Below are 17,638 nucleotides of genomic sequence, written 5' to 3' on the forward strand. Positions count from 1 at the left end.
CCGCCCTCCCAGTGCCATCTCACAGCACCACAACTTGGCTGCCTGCAAGGGTCTCGAAGCTAATTTTAGGGCAGTTGGCTGGGTGGTGGGAGCCTGGTGAGCTGGGGGGTGCTACCCCAGTGTGGGGCCCTCTCCCTGGCACCCAAAATGCGCTAGTGGAAATCCATGGAAGAAGAACCTCTCCAGGCTGTGGCACGAAGCACAGGATGGGCATGGAGGGGGTGATGGAGGGATCTGATCCTGATTGCAGCCAGTTCCCGTGCCCAGGGGAATCCACCAGCAGCCCTGGAGCTGTGCCATGCCCTAGCCCTGCTCCCCAAACCAGGTCACCCACCTTCAGGGACAGCTCCTTACCTTCTGCTGCTGCTCCTGCCTGGACTCCTCCAGCAAGCGGGTCAGGCGTCCCACCTCCTGCAGGGCTGCCATCAGCTGGGCGTTGGGCCCTGAGCTCTGCAGCAGGATCGTGCTCTGCCTGTTGGCCTCCTTCTTTTGCACCAGCATCTGCCCATGGGGACGGGGGTCAGGGAGGGACTGAGCCCCCAGGCTCACCCCAGCGAGAGAAAAGCCCTTTCAGGGGAGGCTGGGAGGAAAACCCGTCCAACCTCATCCCAAGGGACCGCAACGGGTGTCCAGGAGCATCCCCATCCTCCAGGGATTCAGGGCTAAGCCAGCAGGGAGATAAGGATGGGGGTGTTTGCACCCCACTTTCCCACCCTCCGTGGATGCCCTCCCTCCCCCTCCAGCACCCATGGGGAGAGTGACCCGAGGCCCAGATGTACCTCATGGGCGAAGGCTTCAGCGTGCAGGCGCAGGTCCTGCTCCAGCTCCAGCTGCTCCATGGCATCACAGTAATCCTGGGTGACAATCTGGGACACTGCCAGGGAAAGCCAGGGCTCGTGAGGGGGTGTGTGGTGCCAGCGTGGGGGGTGCAGGCCACTGCAGGAGCCTCAGCACAGCCACCTCCCCTGGACGGGGATGCCCACGTCCCTGCCATCCGTCTGCAGCTCCCAGTGCTGCACCTTTGCTTTCGGCTTCACCAGTTCGCCAAACTGGGTGGCACTAGGCAGCTGCCAGTTGTTCCTCTGCCGGCTTGCCAGGGCGCAGCAAGACAGGGAGGGGACACGGCCATGGGGGCCCAGCACCCAACTCACCTCTCTTGAAGGACTTCAGTGCCCGCTGGCTGGTGCCCAGGGCTGCCCGCAGGCGCTGCCGCTCCTCCTGTCCCATCTCCAGCTGCAGCAGGACAAGCAAGCCCTGGCTTAGCCCCAGGCTCAGTTGGGGGGGCCCCCCATGCCCAGCCCACCTCCCACTCCCAGAACATCGGGGAGACGGTGAGGGGCTGCAGAGGAGCATCTTATCTCTCAAAAAAAAACTGTCCTGAGCTTGGCAAGGAGCTACAAGGATGAGCAGGAGCCATGGAAGGAGGCAAACAGGGAGGCTGATCAAAGGAGAGGCTGCCCCAGGGGGTTTCCTGCTTGGCTGGGGCATCCCAGTGAGGATCCCAGGAGATACCTGGTCCTTCAGGTCCTGGTTCTGCCTCTGCAGCTCCTGGACCTGGATGGTGAGGTCCTTCCGCTGCTCCAGCAGCCAGGAAATCTTCTCCTGCAGATCTGGAAACAAAGACGAGCAAGAGGTGAGAAAGTGGAGCCAAAGGGTGGGAAAGGGGAGTACAGCCCTCCCAGAGCTGGTCCCCGAGGACCAGGCTGGTGGGGCTACAGCATCCCCCTTCCCAGCTCAACCCTGTCCTTGTTGCATAACCAGTGACCCTGTTGGAAGCTTGTTCTGGGAGGTGACCCAGAGGGACAGACATGTGGCAATGGGGTGGAGTAGGAACCCACAGGACAGCAGGGGCTGTAACTGGCATCTTTCTCATGCTCCAAGCAGTCCCCAAACATCCCCCAAGGGTCAGCCCATGGGCAAGGTCACAACACTACCTGAACACAGGGGTTTTGTTGGAGTGGGCCATCCCCCCAAGGGGTGCATCCTCCCCTAGAAGTGCATCTCCCTGAGCAGTGCGTCTCTCCCAAGGGATGCATCCCTCCAAGGGGTGCATTTCCCTGAGGAGTGCATCCTGCAACGGGTCCATCCCTCCTCCCAGAGCTACATCCCCCAGACCCCTCCTGGTACTGACAGGCAAATCTGCAGACACAGCTGAAATTGCTGACATGGGAAAACAGGATGGGAAAGGAGGAAGTGCGAGCGACAGCACTTTCATTTCACCTTTTTTCATTTGATTTAAGTATCACTTTCTCATTGTTTACCCACAACAAGGCCCAGGCACAACCTACAGCCGCGGGGCCAGGCTGAGCCAGGTTTAGGGGACAACGGGACAGGGCAGCCAGGCCGGGGCCAGTGCTTTGCCTCTGACTTCACCGTTTCTGCCTGGGGCTTATCCAGGACCCCCCAGCCCCACTCACCCTCCAACTGCTGCCTGTAGCACTGAGCAGGGTCGGGGTCCTCCTCGGGGGGCTCCTCCTTGGGCAGGGCCGGGGCGGCCATCGGGGCCAGGCTGAGCCGCTTCAGTTGCTTGTTCTCCTGCTTCACCTGGGGTGGGATGGAGACCCCCCCACCAGCAGCAGGGTTTCTACTGCACCACGGAGCCCGGTGTGCCAGTGGGGGATGCTCTGGCACCCTCACAAGGGGTTGCGGGCATCGGGGTGCTGGGGGAGGAATGGGGGCGGGGGAGTGCTGCCCGACCCTACCTGGGCTGCGTAGGCTTCGGCTCGCTGCCGACATGTCCTCTCGATCTCAAACTCCGTCTCCAGCGCCGAGAGCTCGGCCAGCAGCGCCTGCGATGCTGGCAGCAGCAGCAGCAGAAGCCAGATTCAGGCACCCACCCAGCCCTCGGTGCCCGGTGGAAGGGTCTCAGCTGGCACCCTGCCCTCCTCCCTGCCCACATCCCACTGACCCCATCACCGCTGGCTCCAGTGAGGGGCTGAGGACACCTCCAAGTCCCCATATGGGACTGTGCCAGGATGTGACACTGGGACAGGACTGGGCTCACCTTGCTCGAGCTCAGCCAGCCGCTCCTCCGCTTCGCCCACCTCCTGGCCAACAGGGGGGTGCTGCTGGGGAAAAGATGTGCATGTGGCATTGCCTTGGCGTGGCATTGCCTTGGCGAGCCCCAAGGCACCTGGACACTGCCAGCCATGCTGGGGATGCTGTGACCGCGACACCCCGGTGATCAGCACGCAGCCATGGCTGGAGGGAAGGGCACAAGGGGATCACCCCTTCATCACCCCGGAGTTACAGGGGCAGGAGGAGGAAATAAAACAGAAAATGAGCCTTTGAGTGATACCTGCACCACAGCTGACTCTTCCTCCTCCTCATCCTCTTCCTCCTCATCATCCTCTTCCTCCTCCTCATCCTCACTGCCTTCCGACTCCAGGATGGCTGCAGAGGAACCGAAAGCGCAACAGAAAGTCATCAGTGCAACTGGAAACCTGGGAGGTGTTTCTACCCCTTTGCTTTTGCCAGGCTGGCACTGCTCTGCCAGGGGCAGGGGCTGAGCACCCCCTGCACCGTGGGCTGGGGGGGGCTGGCGATGCCTCCGTGGCTGCCGGGGTCGCATATGCTAAGGAAAATGGGAAAGTCCGTACAGCAGGACAGCCTGGAGCGGGAGGAACAGCCTGCAAAAATCCAACCTGATAGAAACCAGCTCTTCAAAGGCCTCAGCAAAGGAGTGGAGGGCACTGGAGTAAGGGGGCTACTCGGAGAAGGCAGGAGCGCAGCCGGGAAAAATCCCTGTGAGCAATTCCAGGCAAGGAAAGGCTGCCCCAGGGCATCCTGCTGCCCTGGCAAGCCCTTGCCAGCAGCTCACCCAAGAGGTGCCACCACAGAGCTGTGCTCTTGCTTGGTTCAGCTGGTGCCTGTGGGTGTGGGAGGAGGCCAGGGTGACACAGGGAGCTGGACATTCCCCGGGACCACCAAGCTTCCCCACCACCACACTGGGGTGACTGGTCTGGAGGGGGACCCATGTGCAAGACCCCACGGAGTGCACACAGGCACGTAGCAGGGAGCATGTCCCTGGGGACAGCCAGCCCCCATCAGTGACTGCTTCATCCCCCGGGACCACCAGGCTTCCCCACCACCACACTGGGGTGACTGGTCTGGAGGGGGACCCATGTGCAAGACCCCACGGAATGCACACAGGCACATAGCAGGGAGCATGTCCCTGGGAACAGCCAGCCCCCATCAGTGACTGCTTCATCCCCAGCTGCTCCAGGGTCTTCCCATCCTTCCGAGGTGGGGGGCTCAGAGGGGCAGCTGTTTACCCAGCTCCCCCCAGGGCAGCTCCCAGAAGGGCTGTGGTTTGTCACGACCCAGAGGGACAGGAATCCAGCACCTGCCTCCGACCCTTCCCATCACAGACCTAATCCAGCGGGGAATGCGCTCTGGAATCTAAATCCACCCCCATTTGTAATCCAGCCACCGCTGCTGGGACCTTACACCCCTTGCAAGGGCTGGGGTCTCCTGCGAGACCCACAGGAGGGGTGTGCTGCTGCCCAGAAAAGGTCCCAGGACCCCCATGCCAGAACCCCCACACGGGGTGCTGCCCCGTGGCCTTGGCTCTTGCAAAATGCAGCCGTACAAACACGCACACACCAGCAAAAGCCCTAAACGGCAGCTGGCAGCCGGGGCGGGCACCTCCTGCAGCCCAGAGTGACAGAGGGATGGACAGACAGATGGACAGGTGGGCAGACACACTTGGTGCCCAAGAGCTGACAGGCCATCTAAATACAACCCACTAGTCATCCGTCCCTCCACAAGTGGAGAAAATCCCTCTCCAGGCCCTGTTCTTGACTGGTTTCACCTCCAGTGAACCATCTCGTTCAGCCGGCAGCGCCCAGACACCACAGTGATGGTCACAGGGTACAGTCAGAGCCACCCCCGCCATCCTGCCTCGAGGCATGCAGGGATGCTTGGCCGCACGTGAGCCCACCAAGACCACCGTTGTCCTCGAACGCACGCAAAGGACCTTACCTTCAAGCTGCCCAGTCCCTTCCCCAGCCCAGGCCATGGCGGTGGGTCTGGTGGCACCCAACCCCCTGAGCTCGGCCGGGTGCCTGCACCCTATGCCCCGGTGCTCGTCTCTTCCTTCCCACTCACTGCAGGGAAGTGAAACTGCGCCGTCCCGGCGCAGGCTCGGTGGCTGCACCACCACCACCACCACCTATGGCGGGGCCGAGCATCCTGATCCGCCCCCAGCAGGGATGGAAAGCCAGACCCGGCCGAGCAGGATGGTTTTTGCAGCCAAGGCCCGCGCAGGGGAGAAGTGCTGGTGCAAAAACCACCAGGAACCAAAACTCGCTCTGTCCCAACTGAGTTGCTTCATCCCCCAGGAGAAGCTCAGGTCACGCAATCATAGAATCATTTAGGCTGGAAAAGACCTTTAAGATCACCAAGTCTAGCACTGCCAAGTCTAACAGCTCCTTCCCCGTGCAGCTCTGCAGCAAATATCCCCCTCTCACAGCATGTACACCTCCCAGCTCATCTTAAAATAAAAAATGCTGGGGTTTGAGGAGATGCCAGCTCAGTGAGAGCTTGGGTATCTTCCTGCACCTCTGCCCAGCCAGGGGAGGAGCTCTGTCTGCACCAGGCAGCCCTGCCTGGCATGGGCAAGGAGTGCTGCTCCCACAGCAGGGTACGGGCAAGAAGATGGGAAGGGACCAGGGATGCCCAGTGGTGGGAAGGAAACAGCCACGGTGGGAAGCACGAGAGCACGGAGGGGTTTTGGTGACCACGCTGGTTTTATTCAGCAAGGAGAAGAGGTTTCTCACCACTTTGCGACGCTGGCGCCATGGACCCACAGCCCTCTGTACCCTCCTAACAGCTAACGCTGGCCAGCCCCACTGGAGGGACCTTTGGATGGTCCATAGAGGTTTTGAGGAAGGCGAGGCTGCTCCTCGAAGCTGACCATCGCAGCCCAGAGCCCAGGGGTGTTAGAGGGCCGTGCTGGCCATCCCCTGGCCCACATTGGCCTCGCGTGGGTAGTACTCGGCCAGGATGTTCTCGGGGATGCGCTTCAGCAGCTGCTTGGGGAAGATGCGCAGCAGCTGCCAGCCGATGTCCAGGGACTCGAAGATGCTCCGGTTCTCATAGGGACCTGGTAAGAGATGCAGGCAAGGGAGGTGAAGGAGCTGGGAGATGCTGGGGGCCCGGTCCAGTTCCAAAACCCCCTCCCGGCTCCGGGGCTGGTGTCCTGCCGCCCGCCTCACCCTGTGTGATGAACTGCTTCTCAAACTTCTGCAGGAACTCCAGGTAGAGCAGGTCATCAGGTGAGAGGGCCTCTTCCCCCACCACCGCCTTCATGGCCTGCACATCTTTCCCGATGGCGTAGCAGGCATACTGCAGGAAGGGCAGGAACCCGTCAGGCAGATGGATACTCCATGCAACCCACCGGGCAGGGGCAGCAGCACAGGTTCTCCCTCGCCCAGCTTCAGGAACGGCTCAGGGAAACACCAGCCTTGGCTCGGCCATTTGCTGCCTGGTTGTGTCACCCTGCACGTTGGGGCTGCCCCCAGCAGGATCTGCATGCCCAGGCTCAGCCTGTATGACCAGGCACTTTTCAAAGCCTTCTGGCATCTGCAGCATCCACAGTTAAATATAATTATATTTACTATAATAATATATGCCGCATGGAAAAAACCCGGCTTGCTGTCAGCCTGGGATTCTTGTAGCACAACAAGCTACAGTTCTGCTTCCCCTTTGGACTTTCAGCTTCCCAGGGCAAAGCATCCCACCCCCTTACCCCAACTCTCCCTCACGTCGAGGAGGTACCAAAAATAAGTGCTCGAGTCCATCATGGCCAAGAGCTCCAAGATCTCAGCCCCAAGCTGGGGAAGAAGGGCTTTGAAGGGACAAATGATCCTGCTCTCCCTGCCCCCCGTCATTGTCCCCCTCCTGCCCAGCCCTTACCAGCTGGTTGGAGACATCTCCGTGGTCCTTCCTGGTCATGCCCTCCCCGATGGCCGACTTCATCAGACGGGAGAGGGAGGGCAGCACATTGATGGGGGGGTAGATCTGCAAGGCAAGAGGGATGCCACACAAACATGTTCACCTGCTGCCAGCCCTGCTGGGCACCCCCATGCAGGCAAGGGGATGCTGCCCCCACTTGGGGCTCCCCATCCTGGTGCTCTCGGGTGGTTTCCAGCCCTACGTGATGCCAGTGGACACGGAAGGGCTGGATCCATCCCCACTCTGCCAGAGCATGGAGTTGGGAAGGGGCCCAGGAACGAACCTGCCTGTTGTGGAGCTGCCGGTCAACGTAGATCTGCCCCTCGGTGATGAAGCCCGTCAGATCAGGGATGGGGTGGGTGATGTCTGGGGAAGGTAGGGTGGTTGTGAGCCCCAAAAGCGGGTCTGGCTACTCAGCTGGGCATGGGACATGACCATGCCCCATGCCAGGAGGTGACAGGAGCAGCGCGGCCCCGGGGAAGCTGCACCAGCCTTTGGTTGTGAGCAAGAGCCAGTCCCCTCCTCAGCACCAGGCAGAGAACTGCCCATTTTAGACTTGCCAGTGTGTGTACCACCACCCCTGCCCCATGCCCCCCAAGTCTGATCCCCCCAACCACATCCTTTGGCTGAAACCCAGCACTGTTCCCCAGATCGGATAAACCTAAAGCATCCCAGCAAGCTTCACTACCCCAAAAGATCCCCCAAAACTTGTTAAAATAAAACAATTTGGTATTTCCCAGCCCTGTGGCTTCACGGTGCGGGCACAGTGGTGGCACAGCACACCCCATGGCGACCCCCACGTCCCCCGGGGCCACTGACCATCGTTGGGCATGGTCAGAATAGGGATCTGCGTGATGGAGCCATTCCTGCCCTCCACACGCCCAGCTCGCTCGTAGATAGTGGCCAGATCGGTGTACATGTAGCCGGGGAAGCCGCGGCGGCCGGGCACCTCCTCCCTGGCTGCTGACACCTGCAGGACAGAGCGGGGCTGCTGTGAGTGCTGGAGGGGGCTGATGCACCCCAAATACTCCAGGCACCCCAAGCACCCCAAGTATCCTGCGCATCCCAAGCGCCCCCCAGCACCCTGGGCACCTCAGGCATCCCAAATACCCCAAGCACGCTGGACACCCCAGGCATCCTGGACCCCCCCATGCACCCCGACAGGTCAGTCTTTGTCCCCTGCCACTCTGGGGAGGACAGAAGGGAGTGGGGTGGACCCCGGGGGACAGGCACTGACCTCCCGCAGGGCCTCGGCGTAGGAGCTCATGTCCGTCAGGATCACCAGCACATGCTTCTCGCACTGGTAGCCCAGGAACTCGGCGGTGGTCAGGGCCAGGCGGGGGGTTATGATCCGCTCGATCCTGCAACGGGACAGGGTGGGCACCCCCAGATCCCACCTACCCCCCACCAGAGCATCCACGGAGCCCCCGCCTGGTGCTGAGCTGCATGGCCTCCCTGCAGCATGCCAGGCTGGTGGCAGGGGTGATCAGGGACCCCTGGGGAGGGACCCCACCTATTGGGGGTGGGACAGGGTGCTGGCCAGAGAGGAGGAGGGTGGCAGCCACTTCCCACCCAGGGCATCGGCTCCCAGACACTGCAGGAAGGGATGGGGACCCAAAAGCTGGCTGGGTTCACCACCAGCTCCTGTGCCCATTCACTGCCCACTGGGCTGCTCGCTGGCCAGAACCCAGCAGAGCTGCACCATCCCCACCAAAGTGGGCCCCCCTACCCTGCCAAAGGGGGGTCCTCCAGCACCGCAGATCAGAGCATGCTCAGTGCCCCCCCTGCACCCCCAGGGTATCCCTTACGGGACCACACTGGAGGCTGCTCAGGACAGAGCTCACAGCACCCAGGAGTGGGGCTGGCCCCTAGGGAGCAGAAGGATCCCACAGCCATTTGTTGAATGCACAGCAGGACCCTAATGACCCACAGCTGCACCCAGCACCAGCTCCTGCACCTTAATCAGGTCCTCAGCAGGGAGGGAGGAGAAAGGAGAAGAAGGAGGTGAAAAAGGAGGAGAAGGAGGAGGAGAGCTGCGTGCCAGAGCCACGGGGGTCACTCACGTGGGGTCGTTGGCCAGGTTGAGGAAGAGGCACACATTCTCCATGGAGCCGTTCTCTTCAAAGTCTGACTTGAAGAAGCGAGCTGTCTCCATGTTCACCTGCCCGCATGGGAGGAAAGGCTGGTCAGCAGGAGTGGGGTGGCTTCATGCATGGGGAAACTGAGGCAGGCGGGGGTCGAGGTGGTGCAGGGAGGTGGCAGCAAGGTTGCCCACACGTTGTGTGCAATTGGGGCTCCCCACCAATAGGCTTTGCCGAGGTCAGCTGGGCTGTCCTGTCCTGGGACCAACTCACCCCCATGGCAGCAAAGACAATGGCGAAGTTGTCCTCATGATAGTCCATCACATCCTTGGACTTCTTCACCAGGCCAGCCTGTCGGCAGATCTGTGCAGCTATCTGCAGTGGGACAGGGACAAGCGGGCAGCATGGGGCCAGCACCCATGGCCAACTCTCCCCCAAAGGGGCCACAGCCCTCCTGGGACAAGGATATGGCTCCTGTAGCAGCGAGGGGCAGGGGGTGACATGGATGGAGATGGGACAAATAGGAACCAGCAGAGGGGAGAGCATCCTAGGACAGGCACCATCACCCCCAGACACCCACCTACCTGCAGGTGGGTACCCATCAATGTGGGTCAGGGAGGAGCAGGGGCTTCCCCCCACACCAGCCAGCCATGACCCCTCACCGTGGCACAGCGCCCATCATGCTTGGCCCTGACTTGACCGTGGTCACCCTCCTCTGTCGCTCCCGATCTGTCAGGGTGGGTTTTCCATCCCACCGCATCACTGTCTGTGCCGGGGGGGCCGGGACGGCACTGCCCATCCACCGTGTCAGTGTCCCCATGAATCAGTCTGGTATTTCCAGTGTCTCCTACTCTGGGGCCATGGGGTGGTCTCAGCTGCCCCTGCCCCATGGGCTCAGGTGCCCCACATCAGCCCAGATCACCTCTCCCTGCCCAGCACAGCTCTTGGCGTAACAGAGTTTGCTTTTACCATCTCGCTGTGCACATGGGGAAACTGAGGCACAAGGGCAACGTGGGCTCCCCCTCTCTGGTGTGGACTAATTCATCACCCTCTGTGGCTGGGGGCATTGGGGAACACAACACACACCCCAAAAAGTCAGTCACAGCAAGCAGAGCACAGCAGGGAGAGGAGGAAAGACACAGGAGACAGGCTCCAACCCTCCCAAATCCCTCCACGCTGCCTCCTCCATCATCTTCCTTCTCCTCTGCCTGCTGGTGGGGCTGTGCTGGGCACTCAGCACCCCACAGGAACCCACCTCGTTGTGGGGGAGGCCAGCAGCGGAGAAGATGGGGATCTTCTGGCCCCGGGCGATGCTGTTCATCACGTCAATGGGCGAGATCCCAGTCTGGATCATCTCCTCGGGATAGATGCGGCCATGGGGGTTGATGGGCTGGCCTGGAGCAGGAGAGGGAATAAGGCACCCGCAGGGCAACCCAAAATGAAAGAGTCACCTCAGCTGGTGCTAAAACTTAGTCAGGAGCTTCTGAAGCTAAGGAAGAAGCACACTCTTGGACCGGTGCAGTCACTCAGCACCAGCCCTGAGGTGGGATGGGCTCACCAGGCACCACCCCTGCACCCATACACCTACCCAGGGCACCCCAATGGGGACGGATCAACCCCCCTGAGGAGCTGGGGTGGTGGTGGCACCATGGGGCTGCTCTGGCCACCAGGGCACAGCTTTATCCCACCCCCGAGACCCTCCCGCATCGCCCACAACTGGTAAAAGGAGCCTGGAAAGCAATGCCGTGCCCAGAGCCATCACCGTTAATGTCCAAGAAGTCCTCGGCCATCACTGGGGGACCGCTGTCGATGGGTTTGGCAGAGCCATTGAAGACCCGACCTGCAAGGAGAGAGCTGCTGGTCCCCTGCTGAAGGCACCAGCCGGGGTTGGGGGTGACCCAGCCTGGTGCAGAGCCCTGTGGGCAGGCAGCCGCCCGTCCTGTGGCTGTGGGGCAGGGTCTCCATCCTGCTCCCGGTCCCCTGTGCCAGTGGAGGCAGCACAGGGACAGGCAGCAGTGCTTCCGAGACCAAAGGTCTGCACTCCAGCTGGAGCTTCCCTGCGAGCTCCCCACGGCATGTGGGGGCACATGGGGGCAATCCTGCCTCTCGGGCAACGGCTTCCTCTGCAGCACACCCCCCAACCACGGGGAAATCTGGGCAATGGAGAGGACCCACGGATGCCATAGGACAACCCAGCTGCCTCAGGTTCCCCAGACAGGACACGGGTACCAGCTCTGGGTGCCTGCAGGTGAGGAGCAGAGGATTTTTCCACCCAGAGTGGCTGTAGGTACCCCCAGCCTCGGGGCTGAGTCCCACAGCCCCCTGTGCTGGAGGACGAGGTGTTCCCATGTCACTGCACGGGGCAGGCAGGGAGCGTGTCACCCGAGGGCTGGGTGACACCACAGCCCCCAGGGTAAGAAGGTGCCACCACACAGAGCCAGAGCCCCAGAGACACCCCCAATGCCATCCAAGCCACCAACCTTGGGTCACCTCCCCCTTGGGATCTCCAGATCCTGTGCAGGTGGAGTGACACCAAGACACGCACCCCCCCCCGTACAGGCTCTGGGGACCTGGGGGGGTACGATGCTCCTGCTGCATCACCGTTCATGCTCAACCTCATCGACCATCTCTGAGCTGCCAGATCGATAGCGGTGAAGCCAGTGTGCCGGCCACGCTGTGTCTGTCCTGTGTACCCCTGCCGCCCCGGCACCCCCCCTCCCACTGCCGCCCCGATGGGACTCTCTTCTGGTCCCCGACGTGGCCGGGGAGGCATCGCTGTTGTCAGAGCGGATCAAGCTGACGGCAGGGCCGGGGCGCGGGAGCACGGAGCATGAAAGGTCAGTAACCTTGGCGCTCGCTGGGCACCCACGTCTCCATGCAGCGCCGTGGCACAAAGAGCGGCAGAGGGGAGGGAGGGGATGAGGCAGCCGAGCACCCAGGGGGACCCCAGCCCGGTTTACGGGGGGAAGAAGGGGAACTACCATCAAGCCAGGGCAGGGAGGCTTGAGGGGGGCGGGGGGGTCAGCAGTGCCAGCCCTGGACAGACTGCACACCCCCACCCAGCCCCTCTGCCCTCCCCGGGGGACTCATGCCCAGACCCTGCATGGGGACAGGGGGACCCTGCCTGGGAAAGGAGCTGGGGGCTCCCGCCCTGCTGCCGGGGAGCCGGGACCTGTCCGGCCGTCACCGCGCGCTGCCGTACCGTGCTCGACACCTGCCCCCTCCCAGACAGGCTGCCCTTTACCGCTGCCCTTTGCAGGCAGGGCTCTGCCCGGGTTTCGTGCTGCCGGCAGAGACGGGAAGGAGATTGCAGGAGACATTCGGCCCCCAACTGGGGAGCAATAATGTGCTTCAGCCAACGTCCCTCCACCAGGACCCTGAGTGACCGCCGTCACCGGCTGCGACCCCTGCGAGCCCCTGGGGCTGCTTTGGGGGCTGTAGGACCCCCAGGAGCCTCTGACACAGCTGAGGCAGGGGGGGCTGAGGGCTTTGGAGTGAGCTCAAACAGCCTTGGGGGAGGCTGCTTGGGGCCATGGGGATCTGCCAGCACCCAGCTCGCTCTGCCTGGGTGGGTGTCCCCATGGGGTGGCCGGTCTTCACACCTGGCCACACCTCAGAGCACGGACAGGGGAGATGCTGGGCAGCCCCCGGCTCTCCTAAGGTCAAGGTAATGTGAGTGCTAATGGCACGACCATGGGCTGAACTTCGCCTGTCCTCACCCAGGAAACCTCCTCCCCATCTGGCCCAAGCTTTTTCTCCTGGCATAACTGGGCAGAGTGAGCCCCGGGGGATGTTTTAGCCCAGTACGAGGGTGGCCATCACCATCCCTCTGCGCTGGATGAGACTCTCCTGGGATTGGAGAGCATGCCCAGGGATGTGCTCAGCCCCTCGGCAGCAGCAGAGCTAAACCCTGAGACCCCAATACCCTCAAACTGCCTGTCCCCCTCCAGCTGCCTGCATCTGGGTTTCCCCACCATCCATGCACTGAGATGTGTCAGGGCTCAGAAGTGGGCTGGGCTTACCCAGCATGTCCTCAGAAACCGGGGTCCGGAGGATGTCCCCAGTAAACTCGCAGGAGGTCTTCTTGGCGTCAATCCCAGATGTTCCTTCAAACACCTGCGGAGACCCCAGGGCAAGAGGCGGGTGGGTGGCAATTAGCGGGGATTAGTGGGCACAGAGGGCTGGGGGGCTCGGGGGCAGCCAGGCTCTCCACGGGGAGGTGACGTGATCCGCGTTCACCCGAAAAACCCGTCAGGGCGAGGTGATAAAAGAGGGAGAGAAATCCTGGGGTTAAGAAAACTCCCTTCTGAGGGGCTTCAGCTCAGGGGAAGCGGGGGGAGAAGAGGGGAGGGGGGACGACGCTCTCGTTAATGCAATGAGCACAGCAGAAAGGGCCTCGGGCAGGGCAAGGAAACCAAAGGCATTTTGATCGGTATAATATTTGACACCATTTGTATTAATTAACCTCCAGATCGCTGCTTTAATTAGAGCCGTGTGGCCCCCGGGAGAAGGGCCAGCTTGGGAAAAGCCGGGGGCACCGGGCTGGCGGGGACGCTGGCAGGCACGAGGGCAGGCGATGGCCGCAGCACCCGGGTGCGTGCAGGTGCGTGCAGGTCAGCCCCCGACAAAGCTGCTTGTGCAAAAAGCTCCTTTTTTTAAAAAAAAACACACCTTTTTTTTTTTTTTTTCCCCCTTTTTTTCCCCTCCCGAGGCTGACTCCCTAATAGGATTAAAAGGGCGCTGCAGAGGTCCAGGCAGCATTAGAGGAGCGAAGTTTGGCAGCTGGCCAGCCTGAACCCTGGCCAGGTCGGCTGTGAAGCCACCCCGAGCCCTGGGATGGCTGATTAGGGGGGGATCCGGGCTAATTGGGCAGGACAGACGCAAACAGCCCCAGTGCTCATGGTGAAACCCCACTGTTTGGCTGCCCCAGTTTTGGGGGGCGGGGGGAGCAGCCTGCCTGCTCCAGGCACCCTGGGAACCTGCTGGCTGCCCCAGTCCTGGCCCCGCAGAGGGCTGGTGGCTGTGGGGTGATGGTAGGAAGGTCCTAAGTTTTCCTGCTGGGATGGAGCGGGAGGCAGCCCAGGGAGGCTGATGGGGAAGGTGCAGGGATGAGGGATGGGAGGTCCCAAGGAGGGTCTCCCCAGCAGGGAGATCTGGGAGGGTAGCCCGGGTGAGGGGAGCACAGACACAGCAGGACGGAGCCCCCCCAGCACAGGGGTCATGCCCACGTCTGGCCCCTGCATTCTGCTGAAGTTGTGCAGATGTCACCACTTGGAATTTGGCACCCAGACACCCCTGCCCTGAACTGCTGGTACAAGGGTTGGCACAAGGAACCACCTGCATCCCTGCCTGTGCCACCCTGCCAGCCTGGGTGCAGCTCCCTTGCTCCATCAGAAGGGCCATGGGCCATCAAGGAGCAGTGCTGCAGGACACTGCCTGTCCCAGGACATGGGTCCTGCAGCCTGCCAGGTTGGGAGAGCTGGGACGAGAGCCCTGCCGGCTGCAGGAGCCACCACTGGAGGGGGACAGAACCCTGGGACAGAGCCATGCAGCGCCTCTGCATCCCCCCATCCCACCACACCCCCACCGGGCTGGGCTCACCTGGACGATGGCTTTGGAGCCCATCACCTCCAAGACCTGCCCGCTGCGGCTGGTGCCATTGGGCAGCATGAAGTTCACGATCTCGGCGTACTGGGCAAACTGTAGGGACAGGGTCAGGGTGAGAGGGGTCAGGGGGCTCCTCTGCCTCCCCCCAGACCGCCCCTTGCAGCCCCTGCCTGCCATCCCTGCCTGCACAGGCCTGGCTGCCGGTGCTGCCTCAGTTTCCCCACCTGTAGTCGGGGGGTTCATGCTCCCTGCAGCCACTTAAACCCGGGGGGGGCATACCTTCAGCGGCCAGCCCAGGCAGGAGGAGATGCCAGGGGGAAGCTGCTGCCTGCCCCTGCCCCATCCCGGAGCATGCTCCAGGCTGTGGCACTGCTCCGTGCCTCAGTTTCCCCAACATTGCAGGGTGGCCCCGCTCCCCAGAGCCTGACAAATAACAAATTCAAACCCCTTTCCCTACCAGAAGCAGACAGACCCATCAGCTGCATAAAGCAGTGTCTCTGAGAGCCTGCCAAACCACATCCACAGCCCTGGATAGACCCCCTGGAGCTGGTGGCATCCACTGGTGGCATCCTCAGGGACCTGCCGCGTTGCCAGTCCACTGTGGGACAGAGCAGTCTGGGCTGCCCGTGCAGTTTGAGACCCCAGGGAGCCGCCAGAGCCCCTGTAATTCCCTCCCCAGGTTAAGTCGGGGATCACACTGACACCACGTCACATCACCCAAAGCAAGTCAGAGTGGGCAGAGGGGCAAGCAGGACCCAGCACCCATGGGGTACAAAGGCTGCAGCCCCCCAGGGACACTGACTGATCTCCCTGGCCCCAAACCCAGGCTAGACCCCCGAGGCGGATGGAGGGGACTTTTCTGCAGCCCCTTGGCTGAGGGACAGGTCCTGCTTTGGGGACAACACCCAAGGGGGTTCACTCCACGAGCATGCCTGCCCAGCACACTATGTGCTCTCTTCCATCTCCTCCTCCTCCTCGCTCCAAGCCACCAGGGCTGGCTCCGGTGCTGTGAACTTTGGACTTTAATTCTTCTGTAAAGACCTTTGCATAAAGGACAACAAAGCAAAGGAAACAGCCGCCACGGTCTGGCTCTTTAATTGAGCTTATTAATTTCCATCCTGCCGGGCTTGGCATGAAAGGGACCATAGAAATGAGCCACCGGCCAACAAAGCCCCTCGGAGGGTCCCAGCTGGCTGGGACGCCTGGCGCCCACCCAAGTGAACCCAGCCCCAGCTCCAGGAGCAGGGACAGGCAGGGTGCCACCAGGGTGCCACCCGGTGCTGGGGGGGTGGGCTGAGGTTCAGGACATGGTCTCACTCAGACCAGGGTCCCGGCTGGAGCCGAGCGTGGGTAGGGGCACAGGGGACAGGAGCCAGAGCTCAGGCTGGGGCACAGGGGTCAGGGGAGAGGAGCTGGAGATGGGGGACAGGAGCTGGAGCTCAGGCAGGGACACAGGGGACAGCAGGTAGCTGGGTGCAGGGGTACACGGGATGAGTGCAGGGCACCCAGGCAGGGCACACACACACACACAGAGCCACCCATTTGTTCACACGTGTCCCCATGCCTGTGCACACACAAGCACGCCCGCTTGCACGCCCACACGCGTGTGCAGGGCTGGCACACGGGTTCTGCTGCCGGCCGTGTCCAGAGGAGGGAGCTCGGAGCTGGCTGACAGACCCCGGAGAGGAGGGGACAGCCCAGGGGACAGAGGACAGGGGACAGGGAATGAGAGACACCCTCCCCCATGGCACACTCTCTGCCTGGGAGGGGGCTGGCAGCCGAGCCCAGGCAGGGACAGCACGGTGGTCCCCACACAGCCCAAAGTGTCACCACCGAGGGGTTCCCTCATCACCCACCAGCAGATGGGTTCCTACCTTCACATTGTCCAGCACCACCAGTGGCCCGTTGACACCACACACGGTCTTGTAGGCTGGGGGGGAGAAGGACACACCATCAGCCCCTGGAGTTGGGGATGCTCCCACCCTGCTCCCAGCATTGCCACCCCCAAACCACGGGCACCGGGGGGCACACAGCCTGGGCACAGCAGGATCCGTCCCACCCCACCACCATCCATCTGCTCCAGCTGTCCCATCCATCCCATTCCTTATCCTAGCTAGGGACCGAGGGACTGGCAGCTGCTTAACTGGAGACCCAGAACATCCATCCTGCAGGAAATGTTGCTTTTACTAAATTAATTTCATTTCAGTTCATATAGAACATTTAAATAGAAATAAATGTGCAGAAAGGAAGGACGTTTAAAGCCAGGAGCGTGGCAGCAGTGGCAGCTGGCCCTGGCCACCAAACTGAAAGACTTTCTGCAAAAATCAATATTTTCCCTTTCCAAGCACAGTTTTTCATTACACTAAGATTTTGCTGAAAGAAAAAACTCAACAATAAAAAAACCTTTTTGTGGAAAAAAAAATATATGAATAAGTCACAAGAGGCACATCCTGCCCAGACAGAGAGAAACTCAAGGCGATGGACAGCACAGATGGGGGGGGCTGTTTCCACCCAAAAACAGGCCATCACCCCTCACCTTCTCCCACCTGCAGGACCCCCAGCTCTCACCTGGGGAGACCCTGGTGGCTCCCCACACAGACCATGAGGGACACTGGTTCACACCCCACCACTGCCATCCCTCACCAAACACTGCCTGCAGTGCAGTTAAGGCAGGATTGATTAGGTCCATGTCATCACTTCTGCCCATGGCACGGCTCTGCTCCATCGTGGCTTCCTGCCATCATACCCAGTGACAGCGCAGCAGCTGGACCAGCTTGGGGGATGCTTCGCCTTCCCAAGGTGCCCCCACACACTGGGCAGGGATGCCACAACCAAGGTTGCCACCACAATGGGCAGTTTTCAGACCCAGGATAAGCAATGTTCCTCCATCCCCCAGCTTCCCTGGCTCAAACTCCATCCAAGCAGCACCAAGAGAGCTCCACAGCCTTGGGCAGCTCCATCCCAGTGGCACAGCTGCCCCAGAAAGGTGGCAC

General features: G+C 61.6%; 2 protein-coding genes across 2 annotated transcripts in view; both read right to left on the bottom strand.

Annotated features, from left to right (window-relative positions):
* The window catches only part of LOC106902914 (shootin-1-like), a 28,266-nt gene extending 23,167 nt beyond the window's left edge, over nucleotides 1-5,099 (bottom strand). The window contains exons 1-9 of the mRNA XM_014966751.1: nucleotides 4,984-5,099; nucleotides 3,299-3,393; nucleotides 3,005-3,068; nucleotides 2,703-2,797; nucleotides 2,418-2,544; nucleotides 1,513-1,610; nucleotides 1,152-1,233; nucleotides 780-874; nucleotides 355-501 (exon numbers count right to left, since the gene is read on the bottom strand). Of these exons, the coding sequence (XP_014822237.1) occupies nucleotides 355-501; nucleotides 780-874; nucleotides 1,152-1,233; nucleotides 1,513-1,610; nucleotides 2,418-2,544; nucleotides 2,703-2,797; nucleotides 3,005-3,068; nucleotides 3,299-3,393; nucleotides 4,984-5,020 (840 nt within the window). The 5' untranslated portion in view covers nucleotides 5,021-5,099. The remainder of the gene's footprint in view (nucleotides 1-354; nucleotides 502-779; nucleotides 875-1,151; nucleotides 1,234-1,512; nucleotides 1,611-2,417; nucleotides 2,545-2,702; nucleotides 2,798-3,004; nucleotides 3,069-3,298; nucleotides 3,394-4,983) is intronic.
* Nucleotides 5,100-5,741: 642 nt separating this feature from the next.
* ATP6V1B1 (ATPase, H+ transporting, lysosomal 56/58kDa, V1 subunit B1) lies at nucleotides 5,742-16,569 on the bottom strand. The gene is made up of 13 exons (XM_014966744.1): nucleotides 16,520-16,569; nucleotides 14,640-14,738; nucleotides 13,061-13,154; nucleotides 10,801-10,878; nucleotides 10,294-10,433; nucleotides 9,312-9,413; nucleotides 9,021-9,118; nucleotides 8,195-8,318; nucleotides 7,777-7,927; nucleotides 7,241-7,323; nucleotides 6,919-7,023; nucleotides 6,219-6,348; nucleotides 5,742-6,106 (listed from the first exon to the last, which is right to left on the bottom strand). Exons 2-13 carry the CDS (start codon nucleotides 14,706-14,708, stop codon nucleotides 5,943-5,945), a joined length of 1,338 nt encoding a protein of 445 aa, XP_014822230.1. The 5' UTR covers nucleotides 14,709-14,738; nucleotides 16,520-16,569; the 3' UTR covers nucleotides 5,742-5,942.
* Between the last annotated feature and the right edge of the window lie 1,069 nt (nucleotides 16,570-17,638).

Source organism: Calidris pugnax, unplaced genomic scaffold (genome assembly GCF_001431845.1).
Source record: "Calidris pugnax isolate Ruff unplaced genomic scaffold, ASM143184v1 scaffold14, whole genome shotgun sequence".
Taxonomy (NCBI): domain Eukaryota; kingdom Metazoa; phylum Chordata; class Aves; order Charadriiformes; family Scolopacidae; genus Calidris; species Calidris pugnax.